This window comes from Bos indicus x Bos taurus, chromosome 2, assembly GCF_003369695.1.
Source record: "Bos indicus x Bos taurus breed Angus x Brahman F1 hybrid chromosome 2, Bos_hybrid_MaternalHap_v2.0, whole genome shotgun sequence".
NCBI classification, from domain to species: Eukaryota; Metazoa; Chordata; class Mammalia; order Artiodactyla; family Bovidae; genus Bos; species Bos indicus x Bos taurus.
In genome coordinates this window covers 96,638,458-96,660,012 of record NC_040077.1, presented here as the reverse complement: position 1 = coordinate 96,660,012, position 21,555 = coordinate 96,638,458, and the positions used below count along the sequence as shown (strand labels likewise).

The window sequence follows — 21,555 nt, the reverse complement described above, 5'->3', positions numbered from 1 at the left end:
ATGTCTTTTAATAAACTCAACCATATAAATATTTATATTTATAAAAATAACTGCTGGTAAGCAAGTAAGTTCTAATGACTATATGACCCAAGAAAACCTACAGATTCAATGCAATCCCTATCAAATTACCAATGGTATTTTTTACAGAACCAAAACAAAAAAAACTTTAAATTTGTTTAGAGACACAAAAGACCCCAAATAGACAAAACAATCTTGAGAAAGAATAGAACTGGAGGAATCATAATCCCTGACTTCAGACTATACTATAAAGCTACAATAATCAAAACAGTATAGAACTGATACAAAAACAGACACACAGATCAATGGAATATGATAGTAATCCAAGAAATAAACCCACATACTAATGGTTAATTAATCCATGACAAGACAAGAATGTACAATAGAGAAAAGATAGTCTCTTTAATAAGTGGTGCTGGGAAGACTGGACAGCTACACATAAAAGAATGAAATTAGAACATTCTCGAACACTATTATGAAAAATAAACTCAAAATGGATTAAAGACTTAAATGTGAAACCAGATAATATTAAACTCCTAGAGGAAGGCATAGGCAGGACACTCTTTGACAAAAATCACAGCAATTTTTTTTTCTTTTGATCTTTCTCCTAGAGCAATAGAAACAAAACCAAAAATAAACAAATAGGACCTAATCAAACATAAAAGCTTTTGCACAGCACAGACAACCATAGCAAAAAGACAACCTACAGAATGAGGAAAAATATTTGTGAAGGATTTGACCTACAAGGGATTAATTTCTAAAATATGCAAACAGCTCAGACAGCTCAGTATCAGAAAATAAACAATCAATCAAAAAAAAAAATGGGCAGAGGACCTAAACAGACATTTCTACAAAGAAGATATGCAGATGGTCAACAGGGACAGAAAAAGATGCTTAAAGTCAGTAGATCTGGGTCTGAAACCGTGTTCTCTCAATCACTTGTTGTGTGACTTTGGGCAAGTCAATCTACCTCCATGAGTCACAGTCATTTGTAAAAAGGGGGACAGCGATAAGACTTACTCCATAAACTTTGTGGTGAGGATTAAATAAGTCAATGTGTGTAAAAACCTAGCAGGATATGTGTACCCAACATGCACACAATAAACATTTCACTGCCACAATATACTGACTTGTCAAGCTCAGTGAAGTTCTGGGGCTACATGCTGATCTCTGTAGATTTGAAGAAGGGACATTTGACTGGTTCCTATAAACAAAGTTAGATGCTAAAAGAACATTTTAAAAAGTGACTCAAAATGTATTTTTAAAACAAACTTTAATTTATCCCACATGCCATTTAGAATACAGTAATAGAACAAAGAAAAAATAATAAATTCAGTGTGACCATCACTATAAATGATTACAAACAAAATCTGTTTGCAGATATAAGCTCACTGACCAAGAAAACCTTGTGTTAAGGTTTACAAGAGTGTTAAGGTTTACAAGAGAGTGAAGACTTGAGATTTGGCTGGTCACAGAGGGGACATTCAAAAGAAGGAATATGTGCAATATTCTTTTTTGAATAATTTCCCTTTTTCCTAGAATGAAACAAGTTTCTCACACATTTATTACTTTAACAAAATCCAGACAATGTGTCTTCCAGTGTGTACTTGTTCTGCAATCTTTAATCTTTCAATGTACATTTTTAGACCCTAATTGTTCCTGTGCACTGACAAAATGAATGGAATGATAGAAGTCCCTTAAAGTGGAAAAGAGAACACTGATTTGTTTAAAGGCAAATGTCACATACCAAATGATCTCTATCATATTTAGAGTGATATTTACAAGAAAAAACTAGAACCAAGCAACTGAAATGTTTCTCTACCCAAAAGGAGCAGAAGAATGAACATCACAGAGCAAGTACTGTACATTAATTCAGAAAAGAATTTGATGCCAAAATATGGTAATAAACTGCTCCACTGACTTTCTCGTTTTGTGGCTTTAGTATTTACAGGAGCCAATTCATGGCTCCTGAAAATGGGCTGTGAACACTGGAGTCCTGACTGCTCAGCTCTGGGGCTAAGCAGCGGGATACAGGCCAAGCTCCTCTAACACAACGAGATGAACCAGCTCTTTAAAGACAACAGATATGGATTCACAGAGCATCCTCGGTTTCTCCTTTGCTTCCTTCCAGGCCTGTGCTAAATTCTAATGGCCTGGAAGACTCCTCCATTAGAATCTCATCTCCCTGCCTCCCGCCACTTTCCTTGGTCTCTTCATGGATCAATTGTGGTAGGCAGTCCTGCTCTGAGTTACTCCAGACGTAGCCAGGTAAAGTCATGTGGTTGTCGGGCTGTCGGCTGGCCTTCCTGGGTGCTTTGCCTGAGATGAGCCCCATGCGCGTGCTGGCCGCCATCTGCGACTGACTGCTGGTGCTGTGCGTCAACGTGGTGAGCACGGAGCCGTATCTGTGGCCGCCGCACGGGGGCGTCCTTTTCCAGTCCACGGAGAGATTCCATCGACTCCACAACTTCTTCACCTCAGACTGAACCTAAACACCACAAGGACCATTTCATGCATCAAAAACCTTCAGAGGCCCTGCAACCTTACTGGATGGATGTATGCCCTGACTTCATTGATAGTAATAATCACTAAATTTCCACTGTGTACCAGGGACTTTATATATACAGTTGACACTTCAATAATGCAGGGATTAGGGGCCCCCAACACCTGCAGCTGAAAAATTCCCTATGAATTCTCAGTTAGCCTATATCTGGAGTTTCACACGGGTGGACTCAACCAACCCCAGATGGTGCGGTACTGTAGTGCATATATAGTGAAAATGTATAAGTAACAACACAGTTCAAACCTGTGTTGTTCAAGGGTCAACTGTGTATTCTCTCTCAGTCTCTTCCTGAGAGGTGTTATTACTGGAGATGAGCAAACAGGCTTACAGAGAGGCAAAAATATTTGTCCAAGGTTAGTGCTTTAATAGAAGTTGACATGCAGCCAGTATAAATGTGTGACTCATGGGAGAGGAAAAAGAGGGGTCTGCGTTGGAGGAACAATATGGATACACAGTGCCAGCTGAGGCTGTGGAAGGGCATGGAAGCTGCTTATCTGTAAATGGAACTGTTAACCTATCACTCTGCACAAGCATAATGAAGGAGAGAAACCGGGAGGAGGACTGGACTACGAAAAGTGGGCACTGCAAGGGCATTCTTAGCAGGGTAGGGCTCTCGTTTCCATTCTTGCTGCTGAAGATTCAGTTCTGCTACTGCAACTTTCCAGAAGGGAGCTTTTTGAAAGTTCCATGGGAATCAGTAGACACCTGATAAGCTGATGTCACCCAGAAGATTGGTACCATTCTTTCTCTCCTAAATGAACTGAAATTGTCCCATCACCATCTGGTAGTTTAAAAAATGTCACAATGTTCTAATGGGTTATTCCCAGAGAGTTATATTTGATTTTCTTATAGAACTTGAAATTAAATGTAAGTTGAAGCACTGACTGGAATATGATGTTCACTGTCCTTCCAAGTATCAATTTGCATTCCAACAAATTGGGTTTCTGACATCAAGGTCTGCAACTGAATTGACATTGAAAAGTGCTGGAAGAGGAAGACCTTGGCTTATTTACATCAATTCTTGCTTTCTCAAAACAATATATATCTCCTTTCTCCCTGCCCATTCTTTCCTGTAACCCCTGGGGATTCTAAAGAGATTCAGGTCATATTGTGATAGCCATTTATACTCAGAGTTAAACCTACAGGAGGTCTGGGTTCCTTCAGACTTACCTCTCCATTGCAATAGCAGTAGATGATAGACACAAAGAAACCCTGGAGGAGAAAATAGAATGTTTTAATTAATTAATTTTAATTATGAAGATTAGGGCACTAAAGCATCTTGTATCAAAATGCATATTTTGAAAAACAGGGTATTTTTAAATGATTCCTCCAGAAAATTATACAAGTTATTCTCTCCTAATATTCCAAATCCTTAAATATACATGAAAGTTGTCTGAGATCTTTCCTTGGTGTCAAATTAACCAAATAAATAAATAAAATACTCCAGGACACATGAATAACTGATTTGTATCATGTTAATTTCATGTTTGCCACTCAGAATCACAGAACATCCCCTAGCTGGTAAGTGAAATTTATACACTGTGAAATGTTGGCAACTATAGGTGTAGGGTATATTATAGTGAAAACACAAACTTTTTTTTTCCCACTCATTCAAAAATATTTGTTGACTTTATACACTGTGAAATGCTCAGTGTTACAGAGATAAACAATTTAATCAACACAGATAAGGTCCCTGTTCTCTTGCAGCTTATATTCTGGAAGAGAATACAGATGAATAAAATATAAACAAATAGCCACAGGAGAAAATCGTAAAATGATGAGATAAAGACTATTCAGGCAAAACAAGTGGTGGTGGAAGAGAAGAGTGGAGAAGGTCTATCAGAGGGGGAACTCGATGAAGACCTCTCTGAGAGGGTGACATTTAAGCTGATTTGAATGAGAAGAAGCCAGGCCATAAGAATATTAGAGGGAAGAGCATTCCAGGCAGAGAAAACAGCAAGTACTGCCCCTGAGGCAGAAGTGAACCTGAGGAACAGAAACTGTGGATGAGCTAGTGTGGCTCAGACTTAGTGGGCAGCATGGACCTTAGTGAGATGAGGTCACAGCTGGGCAGGATCCCTGCAACGTAGGGCTGTGCACACAAGCAAACAGTGTTTGGATTTCATTCTGACTGCAATGAGAAGCCTCTGGATGTGTTCAGCTGATAAGTGACGTGGTCAGATTTATCTTTAAGAGTCTTCAGACTATTCTATGAAGACTAGGTTGAAGGCCAGGAGGTGGCAGCAAATGAGTAGCAGGAAGAAGAGTTAGGAGGTGTGTTTAGCCATCCATGTGAGGGATGATGGTATCGTGTTTTGTACTGAGATCAAATGTATGGAAGCAACCTCTTCCTCTTTCTTGTCTCCCCTTCCCTTTTTTCCTCTCACCTGCCTATCCTGTCTTTTGTTTTCACTGACCTTCCATATACACACACAGATTCCTGCTCCAAAGGTGTCACATATGTTACAGCAATATGCTTTCTTGTCTCACAGCCCAGGCTCCTGCTGTGGTAAGAGGTTAACCTGACCTCCTCAGGACAGAAAAGCACAGGTGCCAGAAAACAGTCCCTTTCCTGGCCCTTGGGAGACGGGTGGGTGGTGCATGAAAGTCAGAGAAGAGGCAGAGACATGACCTTGCAATTTGGCAGCACCAGAGGGGGTTAGAGGAGCGGGGGTGGAGAGGAGAGCAAAATATAGAAATCACATTACTAGATGGCACTCTCTACCTGAAAGGAGTTGAAAAAGAGCTCACAGTGCATCCGAATCTCCCACCCTAGCCCCGCAAAGGAATGGGGCAGACACACGAACACGATGTAATGCACACCAAAGACCAGGACCAGCACCAGTGTGGATTTGGCGAGTTTCCTGGAAGAGAACAGCAAGTCTTTTAATTAGTCAATATAGAGTGCCCTTCTGTAGACATTGGAGAAGGAAATGGCAACGCACTCCAGTATTCTGGCCTGGAGAATTCTATGGGCTGGATAGTCCATGGAATTGGACTATTCCAAAGAGTTGGGCAAAGAGTTGGACACGACTGAGCAACTTCACTTCACTTTTCTGTAGACATGTGCATGCAAAGTTGCTTCAGTCATGTCCAACTCTTTGAGACTCTATGGGCTGTAGCCAGCCAGGCTCCTCTGTCCATGGGATTCTCCAGGAAAGAGTACTGAAGTGGGTTGCCATTTCCTCCTCCAGGGGATATTCCTGACCCAGGGATCGAACCCACATTTCCTGCATTGTGGGAGGATTCTTTACCACTGAGCACTGGGGAAGCCCCCTGTACACATAACTTTCTGGAAAAAATAAAGCTTAGCAGAACTAACAGGGACTGATTTCCCCATCTCTGACCCACTACTTCTGCTAATTTTTCCCTGCCTCCCTCTTCTTCCTGTCACTTCTATTCTAAATCGGCAGTTTATTCTCATTTCCGGTGATTACTATCCCCTGAAAAGAAGTGAAAGTTGATCAGCCATGTCTGACTCTTTGCAACCCCGTGGACTGTAGTCTGCCAGGTTCCTCTGTCCATGGAATTCTCCAGGCCAGAATACTGGAGTGGGTTGCCGTTTCCTTCTTCAGAGGGTCCTCCTGACCCAGGAACCGAAGCTGGTTCTGTTGCTTTGTAGGCAGATTTCTTTACTATCTGAGCCACCAGGAAAAACCACAATTATCCCCTAAGTCTTTCTAATCTCATTTCTACTCTTTTTGCTTAAAGGATACTATTTTCATAAAATTGTAAAATGCCTTTTTTTTTCTGTCCTAAATCTTCAGCTTCAACGTTTGAGATGTAAGAAGTGTCTCTTTCTCTAAGAATCATTTAATACCCCAATAATCTCAAAGTAAAGTCAATCCTAAAGGAAATCAGTCCTGAATATTCATTGGAAGGACTGATGCTGAAGCTGAAGCTCCAATACTTTGGCCACCTGATGGGAAGAACTGACTCACTAGAAAAAACCCTGATGCTCGGAAAGATTGAAGGCAGGAGGGGAAGGGGACGACAGAGGATGAGATGATTGGATGGCATCACCGACTCAACGGACATAAGTTTGAGTAAGCTCCGGGAAGTTAGAGATGGACAGGGAAGCCTGGCATGCTGCAGTCTATGTGGTCACAAAGAGTTGGACACAACTGAGTGACTGAACTAACTAAAAAAATCTCAAAGGATTGTAACCTTCTTCCTTCCCTATCTAGTCTTTCCTTCAGTGTTCTTCCTTCCTTTCTTTTGTCCTTCCTTCCTTCTTTCCTTTCTTTCTTTCCCTACTTACTTATTTTTTTTCTTTTTGGAAGTAGGCTGACTATCTAGTTTCAGAGATAATCCACTCTTTGTTCTCACCAGAGTTTTTCAAGTCTCTTGGGCAACTTTCTACTGAAAGTATAATTTCACATCGTTCAGAAATAAAGGAAATAGTAGCTTTTATTCAGAACTAGAGAAATAAGCATCTTTCAAACACAAGTGCACTTTTTCATTTTATGAAGATTGAAAGGCTACTTACATTTTTCCATTTCTATCATCCTTTGACCTTTGTCTTCACCAATGGGATGTGACATGAGACAAGCTATCCTAGTATAGCATGGACCCTTTACTGTAAATGCTTAGGCACAATTTATGGTACTACCACTTCCACCATACTGCAAATAACTGGAGCTAGCAGCTGAGCACTCGTTCATACTGTGCATCCCAGTCTAGACCTCGGTCCATCTGTACCTGTAGTCTTTTCTGCCTGACAGTAAATGCTTCCTACATGGTATAGAGGAATGTTTGTGAGAGAAGATGGAAATGCTGGTTATGATTTCTTCCTTTCTGTGTCTGAGATAGCATTTCATGACAACGTGAGGCAGAAAGAAATAGATTCTTGTTTGGGGATTGCAAAAACTAATCCACATGCTCCTGACTATTGGGTGTATATGTTCAGTTGCCTAAAAGCCACTTCCAAAATGACTTAGAACCTCCGAAATGATAATTGGAAAAAACAGACATAGTCTTAAAATAGTTTGATAGTGATTATAAATACTTAGGATATTCCTGGTAGCTCAGACAGTAAAAAATCTGCCTGCAATGCGGGAAACCCAAGTTTGATCCCCGGGTCAGGAAGAACTCCTGGAGAAGGCAATGGCAACCCTCTCCAGTACTCTTTCCTGAAGAATCCCATGGACAGAGTAGCCTGGTGGGCTACAGTCCAAGGGGTCACAAAGAGTCGGACACAACTGAGTGACTAACACTTTCATATTCATAAATACTTAATTTGTCCTTTTTTTGAACAAAGACTGAATAATAGACCTCCATCAATCAGTACTTTTGAAAGTTCTTAAAAATCAATTATTTGGGAGGTGCCAATTTGATAGCAAGGCTTCTCAGGTGGCACAGTGGTAAAGAATCTGCCTCGCAGTGCAGGAGAGGCAGGAAACGCAAGTTCAATCCCTGGGTCAGGAAGATCCCTTAGAGAAGGATACGACAACCCACTCCAGTATTCTTGCCTGGGAAAATCCCATGGACAGAGGAGCATGATGGGCTACAGGCCATGGGGTCACAGAAGCAGACATGACTGAGCACACAACACACCCAATCTGATGGGCAGGCTGGAACAATATAACAAATACATTTTCTTGATTTTTGTTGTGTGTGTGTGCTCAGTCGCTAAGCCCTGTCTGACTTTTTGTGACATCCTAGACTGTAGCCTACCAGGCTCCTCTGTCCATGGGATTTCCCAGGCAAGAATACTGGAGTGGGTTGCCATTTCCTCCTTCAGGCGATCTTCTTGAACCAAGGATAGCACCTGCATCTCCTGCTTGGCAGGTGGATTCTTTACCACTGAACCACCAGGTGAGCCCTGGTTACAAAGTTTATTATAAAATCCCAGTTGCTAAGAACATATTTTTAAAAACATACTTAGAATTTAAGCATATGGTAAGGTTTGTTGTTATTTATATTTTCCTAAAATATATATAGTTTTCTGACAAATAGCACAATTAAACCAAACAAAAATACATGTTCACAATTTAGTCTCTTAGAGACATTTCAGATCAATTGATATCTGTCCTTTAGTCTAAATAGTAACCAAAATATTTTCTTTTATGGATGTCTGTCCTGGAATTACCTGTATTGTTTTCTGGTGTCATGCCCAACCACATTGGTCTCCCAGATTTTAGTAGCCAGAACTCTAACAGTATTCAGAAACAGGATAAAATTCAGCTGAAAAAGATAATATTACAAAGAATTATAACTTAGTCTTCAAGTTGTTTGCAAAAATTTACATAAATTGAACTTCTTTGTATTCAAAGACTGAAAATTACTGATTCTGTAAATGTGAATGAGGAAACCTCAGATAAGATATTAGAAAGACAGTGATTCTTGATGTACCCTTATGATAACACAGAGAAAATTTCAACAACACTAGAAATCAGAAATACCAGAGGATAATCTGCCAGAGTCCATGGGGGATTTCCAGGCCAAAGTTCAGATGAAGTTCTGTGGCAGACTGGTTAAAGGATAATAGTTACTATATAAATGTAACTGACTGCCTTTTCAAAATGAATTACCCATCTCTGTATCTATTTGGGAGAAGGCAATGGCACCCCACTCCAGTACTGTTGCCCAGAAAATCCCATGGATGGAGGATCCTAGTAGGCTGCAGTCCACGGGGTCGCTAAGAGTCAAACATGACTGAGCAACTTCACTTTCACTTTCCACTTTGATGCATTGGAGAAGGAAATGGCAACCCACTCCAGTGTTCTTGCCTGGAGAATCCCACGGATGGAGAACCCCGGTAGGCTGCAGTCCATGGGGTCGCACAGAGTCGGACACGACTGAATCGACTTAGCAGCAGCAGTATCTATTTTAGGGAGAATAATAGGGTTGCTTTGGGGATGCTGTCTCTTCTACGATGTATGAAAAGCACTGGGTGAAGTATATGTAAGGTTAAGGGGGAAAAAAAAAGCCAGGTAAGATGCTGTATAAGATAAGAAAAGGTCCCAGTGTTGGCAGTTAAATTGAGATATGAGCACCACCAGAGACAATCAAGTTCTGGCTTTAAAAAGGAGAGAGTGAGGAAAAGATATTGGACATTTTATGTCCAAGGGCCTCAAGGATTAGTGAAGAGGTCCAAAATGAAAAAGAAGAAAAGATCTCCAGGTCAGGGTTCATAAAAGAGGTGGAAGCCCGAACCCCCTGGGTCCCTTCATTCAAGGAGATGTCTACAGTCCAGGAAGTGCCAGTACTTAGGAATAATGGAAATGTGGATTACCAAGAGTGGGTTAGTGTTAATGCCAGAGTAACAGTTCAAAGGGAGGACCTATCAACTCTGCATCCTGGGTTAACTTATCCTGCAGAGTCTTCAGTCCTTTCTGGAATTTGGAGAATTTTGGTTATTGGGTGATTTATGTGCCCCATTACCCAATCGAGTTTATCATCTGCATCAGCCCTTACCATTTTTGCCATCCTACCACTGACTACTCCATAGGCAACTCTCATCAATTTCACAGCTTCCCACAAGAATTGGGGGTCTTGAGCCCCATATCCTAGAGAAAGGACAGAGCTGTGCTGTGAACTTGTGGAATAAGGATGTCTTCAGGTTAATAAGAGCTACTGAGTATTGAACACTCTCTCTAGTTCACATAAATATGGTCACATAAATATGAAACAGGCATGTTTATTACGTATAAAGAAACTCTAGCTCAAGGAGGTTAGCTGATTTAACATAGACTACCCAGCTACCTGGAGAAGGCAATGGCAACCCACTCCAGTACTCCTGCCTGGAAAATCCCATGGGAGGAGCCTGGTAGGCTGCAGTCCACGGGGTCACTAAGAGTCGGACACGACTGAACGGCCTCACTTTCACTTTTCACTTTCACGCATTGGAGAAAGAAATGGCAACCCACTCCAGTGTTCTTGCCTGGAGAATCCCAGGGACGGGGGAGCCTGGTGGGCTGCTGTCTATGGGGTCCCACAGAGTCGGACACAACTGAAGTGACTTAGCAGAGACCCAGCTACCAGCTGGAATTTGAGCCAGGTCTATATGAGTCTGTATTATGGAATTCTTAACCATTATCTTTATTTTTTAATTAAATTGAATTTTTTAATTTATTGAGGTAACATTAGTTTATAACAATACATAAGTTTCATGTATACAACGTTATATTTCAGTTTCAGTATATACTACAGCATGTTTAACACCAAAAGTCAGTTTCTATCCTTCGCCTTTACCCCTTTCGTCCACCACACCCCCTTCCTCTCTGGTAAACTCTGTATCTAAGTATTTATTTTTATTTAGTTTGGTTTGCTCATTTACTTTGTTTGAGGGGTTTTTTAAATTTTTCTATATCCCACATATAAGTGAAATCATACAATATTTGTCTTTCTCTGTCTTGATTTATTTTAGTTGGTGTAATATCCTCAAGGTCCATCTGTGACACAAATGGCAAGGTTTCACCTTTTATAGCTGAGTCATATTCCACTGTGTCCTTGAGTGTGTGTGTAGATAAATATAGATATATAGGTATCACGTCTTCTATGTCTGTTCATCTATCAATGGGCACTTGGGTTGTTTCCATATCTTGACTATCGTAAAAGAAAATGCTGCTAGGACTATAGCGGTGCATATATCTTTTTGAATTAATGTCTTTGCATTTTTTGAGTAAATAGCCAGAGGTGGAAAAACTGGATTGTATATGATAGTGTCATTCTTCATTTTCTAAGGAATCTCAATACTGTTTCCATAGTAGCTACACCAATTCACATTCTCCACATTCTCTCCAACATTTCTTATTTCTCATTTTTTGATAATAGCCATTCTAATGGACATGGAATGATACCTCACTGTGGTTTTGATTTGCATTTCCCTAATAATTAGTGATATTGAACATCTTTTTGGTGCTTGTTGATCATCTGTATATCTATTCAGCTCCTCTACCCATTTGTTTGTTGTTGTTTAGTTGTGTAAGTTCTTTATATGTGTTGGATATTAGTCCCATTATTAGAATAATGACATATGATTTGTAAATATTTCCCCCACTTGGTAGGCTGTCCTTTTTGCTGCTGATAGCTTTCTTTGCTATGCAGAGGCTTTCTAATTTGATACAGTCCCATTTGTTTATTTTTGCTTATGTTTCCCTTGCCTGAGGAGACATACCCAGAAAGAAATTGCTAAGATCCATGCCAAAGAGCATACTGCTTATGTTTACTCCTAGGAGTTTACGGTTTCAGGTCTTACATCCAAGTCTAATCCACTCTGAGTTGATTTTTGGGTATTGTGTGAGATAGTGGTCCATTTTCATTCTTTTGCAAATGGCAATCCAGTTTTCTCAACACCGTTTTTGAAAAGACTATACTTTCTCCATTGCATGTTCTTTGTTCCTTTCTTGTAAACTGATTGTCAATATATGCGTACATTTATTGCTGGTCTCTCAATTCTGTTCCACTCCACTGTGTCTGATTTTCAGCCAATATTATTCTGTTTTGACTACTATAGCCGTGTAATAATTTTGAAATCAGGGAGAGTTATATTGCCAGCTTTGTTCTTTTTTCTCAGGATGTCTTTTGCTATTCAGGAAACTTTTGTGGCTGTATATACTTTTTTTTTTAATTTTCGTGTTCTAGTTTTGTGTATAATGTCCTTGGGATTTTGATGGGGATTGCATTGAATATGTATATTTCTTTGGGTAATGTAGACATTTTCACAATATTATTTCTCCCAATCCATCAGCACAGACTGTTTTTCTATTTCTTTGTGTAGTCTTCAATTTCTTTCACCCTGTCTTATAGTTTTCAGTGTAGACATTATTCACCTCTTTGTTAAATTTGTTCCTAGGTATTTTATTCTTTTTGCTACAATTGTAAATGGGATTGCTTTCTTAGTTTTTCTTCTTACTAGTTCATTGTTAGTGTATAGAAACGCAATGATTTAGTATATTGATTTTGCACCCTGAAACTGTAATGAACTTACTAGTTCTAACAGTTCTTTTATGGAGTCATCAGGGGTTTTTACATACAAAATCATGTCATCCGCAAATAGCATTAGTTTGACTTTTTCCTTTTTAATTTGGATGCTTTTTATTTCCATTTCTGGCCTAACTGCTCTAGCTAGGGCTTCCAATACTGTGTTGAATAACAGTGGTAAGTGTGGGCAACCTTGTCTTGCTCCTGATCTTAGAGGGATAGGTTTCAGTTTTTCATTGTTAAGTATGATGTTAGCTGTGATTATCATGTATGGTCTTTATTATGTTGAAGTACATTCCTTTGATATCCATTTTGTTGAGTTTTTTAATCATCGGTGGACATTGAATCTTATCAATTACTTTTTATACATCTATTGAGATGGACAGGGAGGCCTGGCATGCTGCAGTCCACGAGGTCACAAAGAGTTGGACACGACTGAGCAACTGAATTGAACTGAACTGAATTGAGATGATCATGTGATTTTTATCTTTCATTTTTTTAATGTGGTATATCATGATAGATTTGCAGTCATTGAACCATCCTTGAATCCCTGGAATGAATATCACTTTATATAATGTATGCTCCTTTTAATATATTATTGTATTAAGTTTGCTAATATTTTGTTGAGGGTTTTTATAATATTTTATTGGGCTTCATTTGTTCTTCTTTTCTAGTTCACTTAGGTGTAAAGTTAGATTGTTAGACTGTTATTTGAGATTTTTCTTGTTTGAGATATGCCTGTATTGCTACAGACTTCCCTCTTTAGTACTACCTTTGCTACATCATATGGATTTTGGTATGTTGTATTTTCATTTATCTTAATTTTTTTTCATTTCTACTTTGATTTATTCTTTGTTGTTGTTGTTCAGTTGACTGGTCATGTCCAACTCTTTGCGACCCCATGGACAGCAGCACAGCAGGCTTCCCTGTCCATCACCAACCCCTGGAGCTTGCTCAAACTCATGTCCATTGAGTCAGTAATGCCATCCAACCATCTCATCATCTGTCATTCCCTTCTTATCCTGCCTTCAAGTTCTCCAGCATCAGGGTCTTTTCTAATGAGTCAGCTCTTTGCATCAGGTGGCCAAAGTATTGGAGCTTCAGCTTCAGCATCAGCCTTTCCAGTGAATATTCAGGATTGATTTCCTTTAGGATTGATAGCGGAGAAGGCAATGGCACCCCACTCCAGTACTCTTGCCTGGAAAATCCCATGGAGCCTGGTGGGCTGCAGTCCATGGGGTCGCTAAGAGTCGGACACGACTGAGTGACTTCACTTTCACTTTTCACTTTTCACTTTCATGCATTGGAGAAGGAAATGGCAACCCACTCCAGTGTTCTTGCCTGGAGAATCCCAGGGACGGCTGAATCTGGTGGGCTGCTGTCTATGGGGTCGCACAGAGTCAGACACGACTGAAGCGACTTAGCAGCAGCAGTAGCAGCAGCAGGATTGATAGGTTGGTTCTCCGTGGAGTCCAAGGGACTCTCAAGGGTCTTCTCCAACACTGTAGTACAAAAGCATAAATTCTTTGGCTCTCAACCTTCCTTATAGTCCAACTCTCACATCCATACACAACTACTGGAAAAACCATAGCTTTGACTATATGGACCTTTGTAAGCAAAGTAGTGTGTCTGCTTTTCAATATGCTGTCTAAGTTTGTCATAGTTTTTCTTCCAAGGAGCAAGCATCTTTTAATTTCATGGCTCCAGTCACCATCTGCAATAATTTTGGAGCCCAAGAAAATAAAGTCACTGTTTCCATTGTTTCCCTAACTATTTGCCATGAAGTAATGGGACCAGATGCCATGATCTTCATTTTTTGAATGTTGAGTTTTAAGCCAGCCTTTTCACTCTCCTCTTTCACTTTCATCAAGAGGCTCTTTAGTTCCTCTTCACTTTCTGCCTTAAGGGTGGTGTCATCTGCATATCTGAGGTTATTGATATTTCTCCCAGCAGTCTTGATTCCAGCTTGTGCTTTATCCAACCTGGCATTTTGCATGATGTACTCTGCATAGAAGTTAAATAAGCAGAGTGACAACATACAGCCTTGATGTACTCCTTTCCCAATTTTGAATCAGTCCGTTTTTCCATGTCTGGTTCTAACTGTTGCTTCTTGACCTGCATACAGGTTTCTCAGGAGGCAGGTCAGGTGGTCTGGTATTCTCATCTCTTGAAGAATTTTCCTCAGTTTTTTGTGATCCACACAGTCAAAGGATTTAGCGTAGTCAATGAAGCAGAAGTAGATGTTTTTCTGGAATTCTCCTGCTTTTTTGCTGATCCAACAGATGTTGGCAATTTGATCTCTGGTTTCTCTCCCTTTTCTAAATCCAGCTTGAACATCTAGAAGTTCTCAGTACACATACCACTGAGGCTTAGCTTGGCGAATTTTGAGTGTTATTTTGCTAGCATGGGAAATTAATGCAATTGTGCAGTAGTTTGAACATTCTTTGGCATAGTTCTTCTTTGGGATTGGAATGAAAACTGACTTTTTCCAGTCCTGTGGCCACTGCTGAGTTTTCCAAATTTGCTGGCATATTGAGTGCAGCACAGCATCATTTTTAGGATTTGAAATCACTCAGCTGGAATTCCATCACTTCCACTAGTTTTGTTCATAGATATGCTTCCTAAGGCCTTACTTGACTTCACACTCGACGATGTCTGGCTCTACATAAGTGATCACACCATTGTGGTTATCTGCGTCATTAAGATCTTTTTTGTAGAGATCTTCTTTGTATTCTTGCCACCTCTTCTTAATATCTTCTTCTTTGACCCAAAAGCTATTCAGTAGCATGTTTTTTAAGTCTCAAAATGTTTATTATTTTTTTCAGCTTTCTTCTTGTATTTGATCTCTAGTTTCATACCAAAGGAGTTTCCCTTGTGGCTCAAGAGGGTAAAGAATCTGCCTGCAGTGCAGAAGACCTGGGTTCAATCCCTGGATAGGGAAGAGCCCCTGGAGAAAAGAATGGCAACCCACTCCATTATTCTTGCTTGGAAGATCCCATGAGCAGAGGAATCTGGTTGGCTATAGTCCATGGGGTCACAAAAAGTTGGCACAACTGAGCAACTAACACTTTCATTTTTCATGCCAAAGAGATTGATAAACTGTTTATGTTTCATGTCTGTGCTCTAAATTTATGTTTTCTGGTCACCATAAGTGTTCTCTTAGCTTCATTGACTAATATATCCCATTCCTTCCTCAGATTTGGGAAATTCTCAGCTATTATTTTTTAATATAAACTTTCTTCTCCCTTCTTCCATTCTTCTCCTGCTGGGATACCAGTAATATAATTCTTTCTTTCCTAACAGTTCTTATAGAATGTCTTCTTTTTTTAAGATCTTAATTCTCTTTTCCCTTCTGTCTCTATTATTTCTAGATTTTTATTTTCAAACTCACTAGTTCTCTCTTCCATATGGGCTGCTGTATTTCCAATACCTCCTTCCTCTTATTTATTGAGTCCTTTAGGTCCAGAATTTCACTTTGGTTCTTTTTTAGAGTTCCATTCTCCTTGGTAAAATATTCCTTCTGTTCATCAATTTTATTTCTGAGTTTATTTAACTGTCTTTCTGTATTTTCTTATAGCTTGTTGAGTTTCTTCATGACAACTATTTTGAATTCTCTATCAGTAAAATCACAATATTCTGTGACTTTAAGTTTGGTTTTGCGGGATCTGTCATTTGTTTTTTGTGATACATTGTTACCATGGTTTTCATGGCTCTTGATGAGTTGTTCTTCTGACAGCACATTTGAAGTAGTGAACACTCTTCTTTAGGTAAAGTTTTTTTTTTTTTTAACTTGATTCTAAGGATTCAATGGATTAGTAATTAGTAGAGGCCTCACCAGTTTCTGGTCTCTTACCTGAGCTGCTTCTGGTTATATTTGAGAATCAGCCTTTTCCACCTTCCATCAGCTCTGTCAGAGGTGTCATGCATGTCACTGCTTGTGCCTTTGGGGTTATTAGTGCCTTGCTGCTGCTGGCATTGTTACCTGGGACATCAGGGTGGTGGTCACTTCTGCTAGGCCCAGGGTCTCAGTCTCTATTATCCCTGGGGACAGGGGTGACAGGGAGCCAGGGTCACAGGCCCTTTGCCATGGCCAGGGTTGTCAGGCACTACCACTGTGGGTAGGGGCAAATGGAGGAGCCAGAGTAATCTGTATGTCCATAACTGGAGGGACAGGGTCATAGGCCCACAGCCACTACTGCCTGGATCCCTGTGGCCAGGGGCACCCCTTTGACAGGGAGGCTGGAGTCATATGTTCTGCTTCCCCTGATGCTGCCAGGCTCTCTGGGGCTGCAGGCTCAGCTACCATGGCTGGGGTTCCAGGATCACAGGCACCACTTCTGCTGTTCTGGTTCTGCCTCCCCCATGTGTTCCAGTCCACCTTCCTTTGCAAAGGTGCTAAATCACTTCAGCCATGTCCAACTCTTTGTGACCCCATGGACTATAGCCCACCAGGCTCCTCTGTCCGTGGGATTTCCCAGTGAAGAATCCTGGAGTACGTTGCCATGCCCTCCTCCAGGGGACCTTCCTGACCCAGTGATCAAACTCACGTCTCTTATATCTCCTGCACTGGCAGGTGGGTTCTTTTTACCACTAGTGCCACCTAGGAACTCTGGTGTCCTGCTGTGTTGAGCAGAGGCACCGTTGTTGAGTTATGGATGTTTTTAGTGGTTGTAGATTGAAGAGAAAAGGCAAAGAGAGTGCCACACACCACAATGATGCTGATGTCATGCTTAATCACAATCTTATACCTTCTTTTCAGGAGGATAAAAAGATCCAAAACATGAGAGCTAAGGATTTTCATTTATCCTCTCCCACTGCAATATTTGGTTCACATCTATAGAAACGTTTTCAATAAGAAGATAAGAAGGTACTGCATGTGTATCATATGTGTGCTACTTTCTGAATGGCTAAACTTACTTCATGCTTCATTAATTCCTCTTTCCCTAAGACTATACTCCCTGGTAATACAATGCAGGTGGAAGAGATACTGTGTAGGTGTGAAGGTCCAAGTGCTAGGAGCTGAAGCTGGCAGAGCCACGGAAACAGTACTAGCTGGGTACTGTCACTTGCCATTCCCTATTCCTAGAAAATAAATAATTACAAACGGCTACAGATGAGCCAATCTTTAGCTCCATTTATATTAAGATGCCCAAGATCAGGGACTCTGTACTCAAGTTAGTAGACCATACTAAGTAAATGCAGCAAACTTAGGGGCAGTTCCAAGATGGTGGAGGAATAGGATGGGGAGACCATTTTCTCCCCCACAAATTCATCAAAAGATCATTTGAATGCTGAGCAACTTCCACAAAACTTCTGAATGCTGGCAGAGGACACCAGGCACCTAGAAACGCAGGCTGTTCTTTTTGAAAGTAGGTAGGACAAAATATAAAAGACAAAAAGAGAGACAAAAGAGTTAGGGACAGAGACCTGTCCTGGGGAGGGAGTCGTGAAACAAAAGTTTCCAAACAGCAGGAAGCCCTCTCACAGGTGGGTCTGTGGGGAGTTTTGGAGTCTCAGAGGGCAACATAACTGGGAGAAAAAAAAAAAACACAGAATAGGCACCTAACCACAACTGCCAGCAGAGAAGTAGCCCAGACGCTCGGCTGGACAGGGAGGTGGGGGCTCATCATCAGTCCTTAGGGTAAGGACCAGGCCTGAATGCCCTGAGGACAATCTGAGGGAGCTAACGTGAGATAGCAACCCAAACTGTGGGATTGCCAAAGAGGGGAAAAAAGAAGAGAATTCTCCCTCAAAAGGCTCTAACCTAATGCACAGCCTGGCCTGCTCACAGAACAAAGGATTGAACAAATACCAAAGGAGAGCTAGCCAGCTGTGTACAGGTCCCTCCCCACTGCTGGAGGCAGAGAAGCAGGCATGCAACAGCCAGAGCTGGAAAACGAGGGGCTACTCCAATCTTGGCCCTAGGGACCAGCATCCTTCACCAAACTGTGAGTAGGCTCCCAGTTGCTAGCCCCATCTTCCTGGGATCCTGGATAGTTGACACTTGCCAGGAGGATTGCAGCCTGAGATCAGCTCCCTAGAGGATTCACACAGCACACCTGAGATGGTGCTCTTGCAGCGCACTGGGAAACCAAGTGGCCGGGATGGGGGAGGTGATTAAGATACACGGCCCACCTGGGACAGTGCACTCGCCAAGCACCTGGTCGTCTGAGCTGCTCGAACCTAGGAAGGGCACAAAATGCATGCTCAACCGAGTCTGTGCCCTTGCAGAGTACCCGAGAACCTAAACCTAAGCAGCTTAGACCTCGAAAGTGCATGAAATGCAGGGGTACTTTGGACAGTACCCCTGCAGAGCACCCTGGAGCCTGAGCAGCATAGACCTGGAAAGCACACACACCATGAGCTGGGGCAAACCCAGTGTGGTCCATACACTGTGAGCACTTCCCACACACACCCACAATATTTGTTTGTAGTGTTTCTCCCTCCCCACAACACAAGCAAACAAGTGAACCTAAATAAGTGACCACCTTCACCCCCTTGTGTCAGGGCAGAAATTAGTCACCAAAGAGACTTGCAAACAGAGGAAGCCAAAATAAAGAAGAGGGAACCACTCTGGAAGTGACAGGTGCAATAGATTAAAACCCTGTAGTTAACATTGACTAAGCACCTGATGTGAAGAACTGACTCATTTGAAAAGACCCTGGTGCGGGGAAAGATTGAAGGCGGGAGGAGAAGGGGATGACAGAGGATGAGATGGTTGGATGGCATCACCGACTTGATGGACATGAGGTTGAGTAAACTCCAGGAGCTGTTGATGGACAGGGAGGCCTGGCATGCTGCAGTCCATGGGGTCACAAAGAGTCGAACATGACTGAGTGACTGAACTGAACTGAACTGAACTGAAGCATTGGAAGGGGCCTACAGACCTTGAGAACAAGTACAAGCTGGAACAAGGAACTATCTGAAACTGAACTGACTCCACACTGCCCACAACAGCTCCAGAGAAATTCCTAGATATATTTTTACTACTATTATTTTTAATTTTTTTTATCTTTAAGCTCTTTATTACGCCTTTAATTTTCATTTTTATAACCTAGTATTACCTTGAAAAAAAAAAGACCCTACTTTCAAAGCAAATTTCATAGAGCCAGCTAGCTCTCCTTTGGTATTCTCTCAATCCTTTGTTCTGTGAACAGGCCAGGCTATGTGTTAGGTTAGAGCCTTTCATGGGAAAGTTCTTTTTTTCTCTCTGGTTATCCCACAGTTTGGGTTGCTATCTCACATTAGCTCCCTCAGATTGTCCTCAGGTCACTCAGGCCAAGTCCTTACCCTAAGCATGCAGCCTGAGCCTCCCCATCCAGCCCCCACTTGCTGGTGCCGGACACGAACATCTGGGCTACTTCTCTGCTGGGAGTCATGGTTAGGCACATATTCTGTGGAGTTTTTTCCTCCTGGTTCTGTTGCCCTCTGAGATTCCAAAACTCCCCACAGACCCACCTGTGAGAAGGCTTCCTGCTGTTTGGAAACTTCTCCTTCACGATTTCCTCCCCAGGATGGGTCTCCATCCCTAACTCTTTTGTCTCTCTTTTTGTCTTTTATATTTTGTCCTACCTCCTTTTGAAGAGAACGGCCTGCATTTCTGGGTGCCTGGTGTCCTCTGCCAGCATTCAGAAGTTGTTTTGTCAAAGTTACTCAGCATTCAAATGATCTAATGGTGAATTTGTGGGGGAGAAAGTGGTCTCCCCGTCCTATTCTTCCACCATCTCGGAACCACCACACACAGTGAATTGATTACTGGCTAGATTGCTTTCTCCCTTTTTGACTCCCCCTCTTCTCCTCCTGGTCACCTCTATCTCTCTCCTCCCTCTTTTCTTCTCCATGTAACTCTGTGAACCTCTCTGTGTGTCCCTCACTGTGGAGAATTATTTCACCATTTACCTAGATGTTTTATCATCTGTGCTGTATGCATGGAGAAGTCTTAAGGCTACTGTAAGAATAAGACTGAAAGCCAGAGGCAGGAGGCTTAACTCCAAAACTTGAGAACATCAGAGAACTCCTGATTCCAGGTAACATTAATAGATAAGAGCTTATCCAAAAGCCTCCATACCTACACTGAAACCAAGCTGTACCCAAGAGCCAACAAGTTCCAGAGCAAGACATACCATGCTAATTCTCCAGCAAAGGAGGAACACAACCCTGAGCATTAAAAGACAGGCTGCCCAAAGCCATGTCAAACCCATAGACACCCTAAAACTCACTACTGGACAATTCATTGCACTTCAGAGAGAAGAGATCCAGCTCCACCCAGCAGAACACAGACACAAGCTCCCCTAACCAGGAAACCTTGACAAGCCACTAGTCCAACCACACCTACAAGGAGCATGCTCCACAATAAAGAAGAACCACAAACTTTCAGCTTACAGAAAGGACACCCCAAACACAGCAATTTAAACAAAATGAAAAGGCAGGGAAATATTCAGCAGGTAAAGGAACATGATAAATGCCCACCAAACCAAACAAAAGAGGAGGAGATAGGAAGTCTATCTGGAAAAGAATTCCAAATAATGACAGTAAAGATGATCCAAAATCTTGAAAACTAAATAGAGTGACAGATAAATAGTCCAGAGACTATTGAGGATTGAGAAGATGCAAGAAATGTTTAACAAGGAAAGAAGTAAAGATGAGGCAATCAATAGTGAATAATGCAATAACTGAGATCAAAAGCACTCTGGAGGGAACCAACAGTAGAATAACTGAAGCAGAAGATAGGATAAGTGAGGTGGAAGATAGAATGGTGGAAATAAATGAAGCAGAGAAGAAAAAAGAATGAAAAGAAATGAGGACAACCTCAGAGACCTCTGGGACAATGTTAAACACTCCAACATTCAAATCATAGGAGTCTCAGAAGAAGAATACAAAAAGAAAGGGCATGAGAAAATACTTGAGGAGATAATAGTTGGAAACTTCCCTAAAATGGGAAAGAAAATAGCCAACCAAGTCCAAGAAACCCAGAGGGTCCCAAACAGAATAAACCCAAGGTGAAACACCCCAAGACATATATTAATCAAACTAATGAAGATCAAACA

General features: G+C 41.3%; 1 protein-coding gene across 1 annotated transcript in view; it reads right to left on the bottom strand.

Annotated features, from left to right (window-relative positions):
• Positions 1-1,280: 1,280 nt before the first annotated feature.
• Positions 1,281-21,555, bottom strand: part of PTH2R (parathyroid hormone 2 receptor) — an 85,568-nt gene continuing 65,293 nt past the window's right edge. Inside the window, exons 10-13 of the mRNA XM_027565941.1 lie at positions 8,673-8,767; positions 5,307-5,445; positions 3,752-3,793; positions 1,281-2,506 (exon numbers count right to left, since the gene is read on the bottom strand). Coding sequence (XP_027421742.1) covers positions 2,111-2,506; positions 3,752-3,793; positions 5,307-5,445; positions 8,673-8,767 — 672 coding nt within the window. The 3' untranslated portion in view covers positions 1,281-2,110. The remainder of the gene's footprint in view (positions 2,507-3,751; positions 3,794-5,306; positions 5,446-8,672; positions 8,768-21,555) is intronic.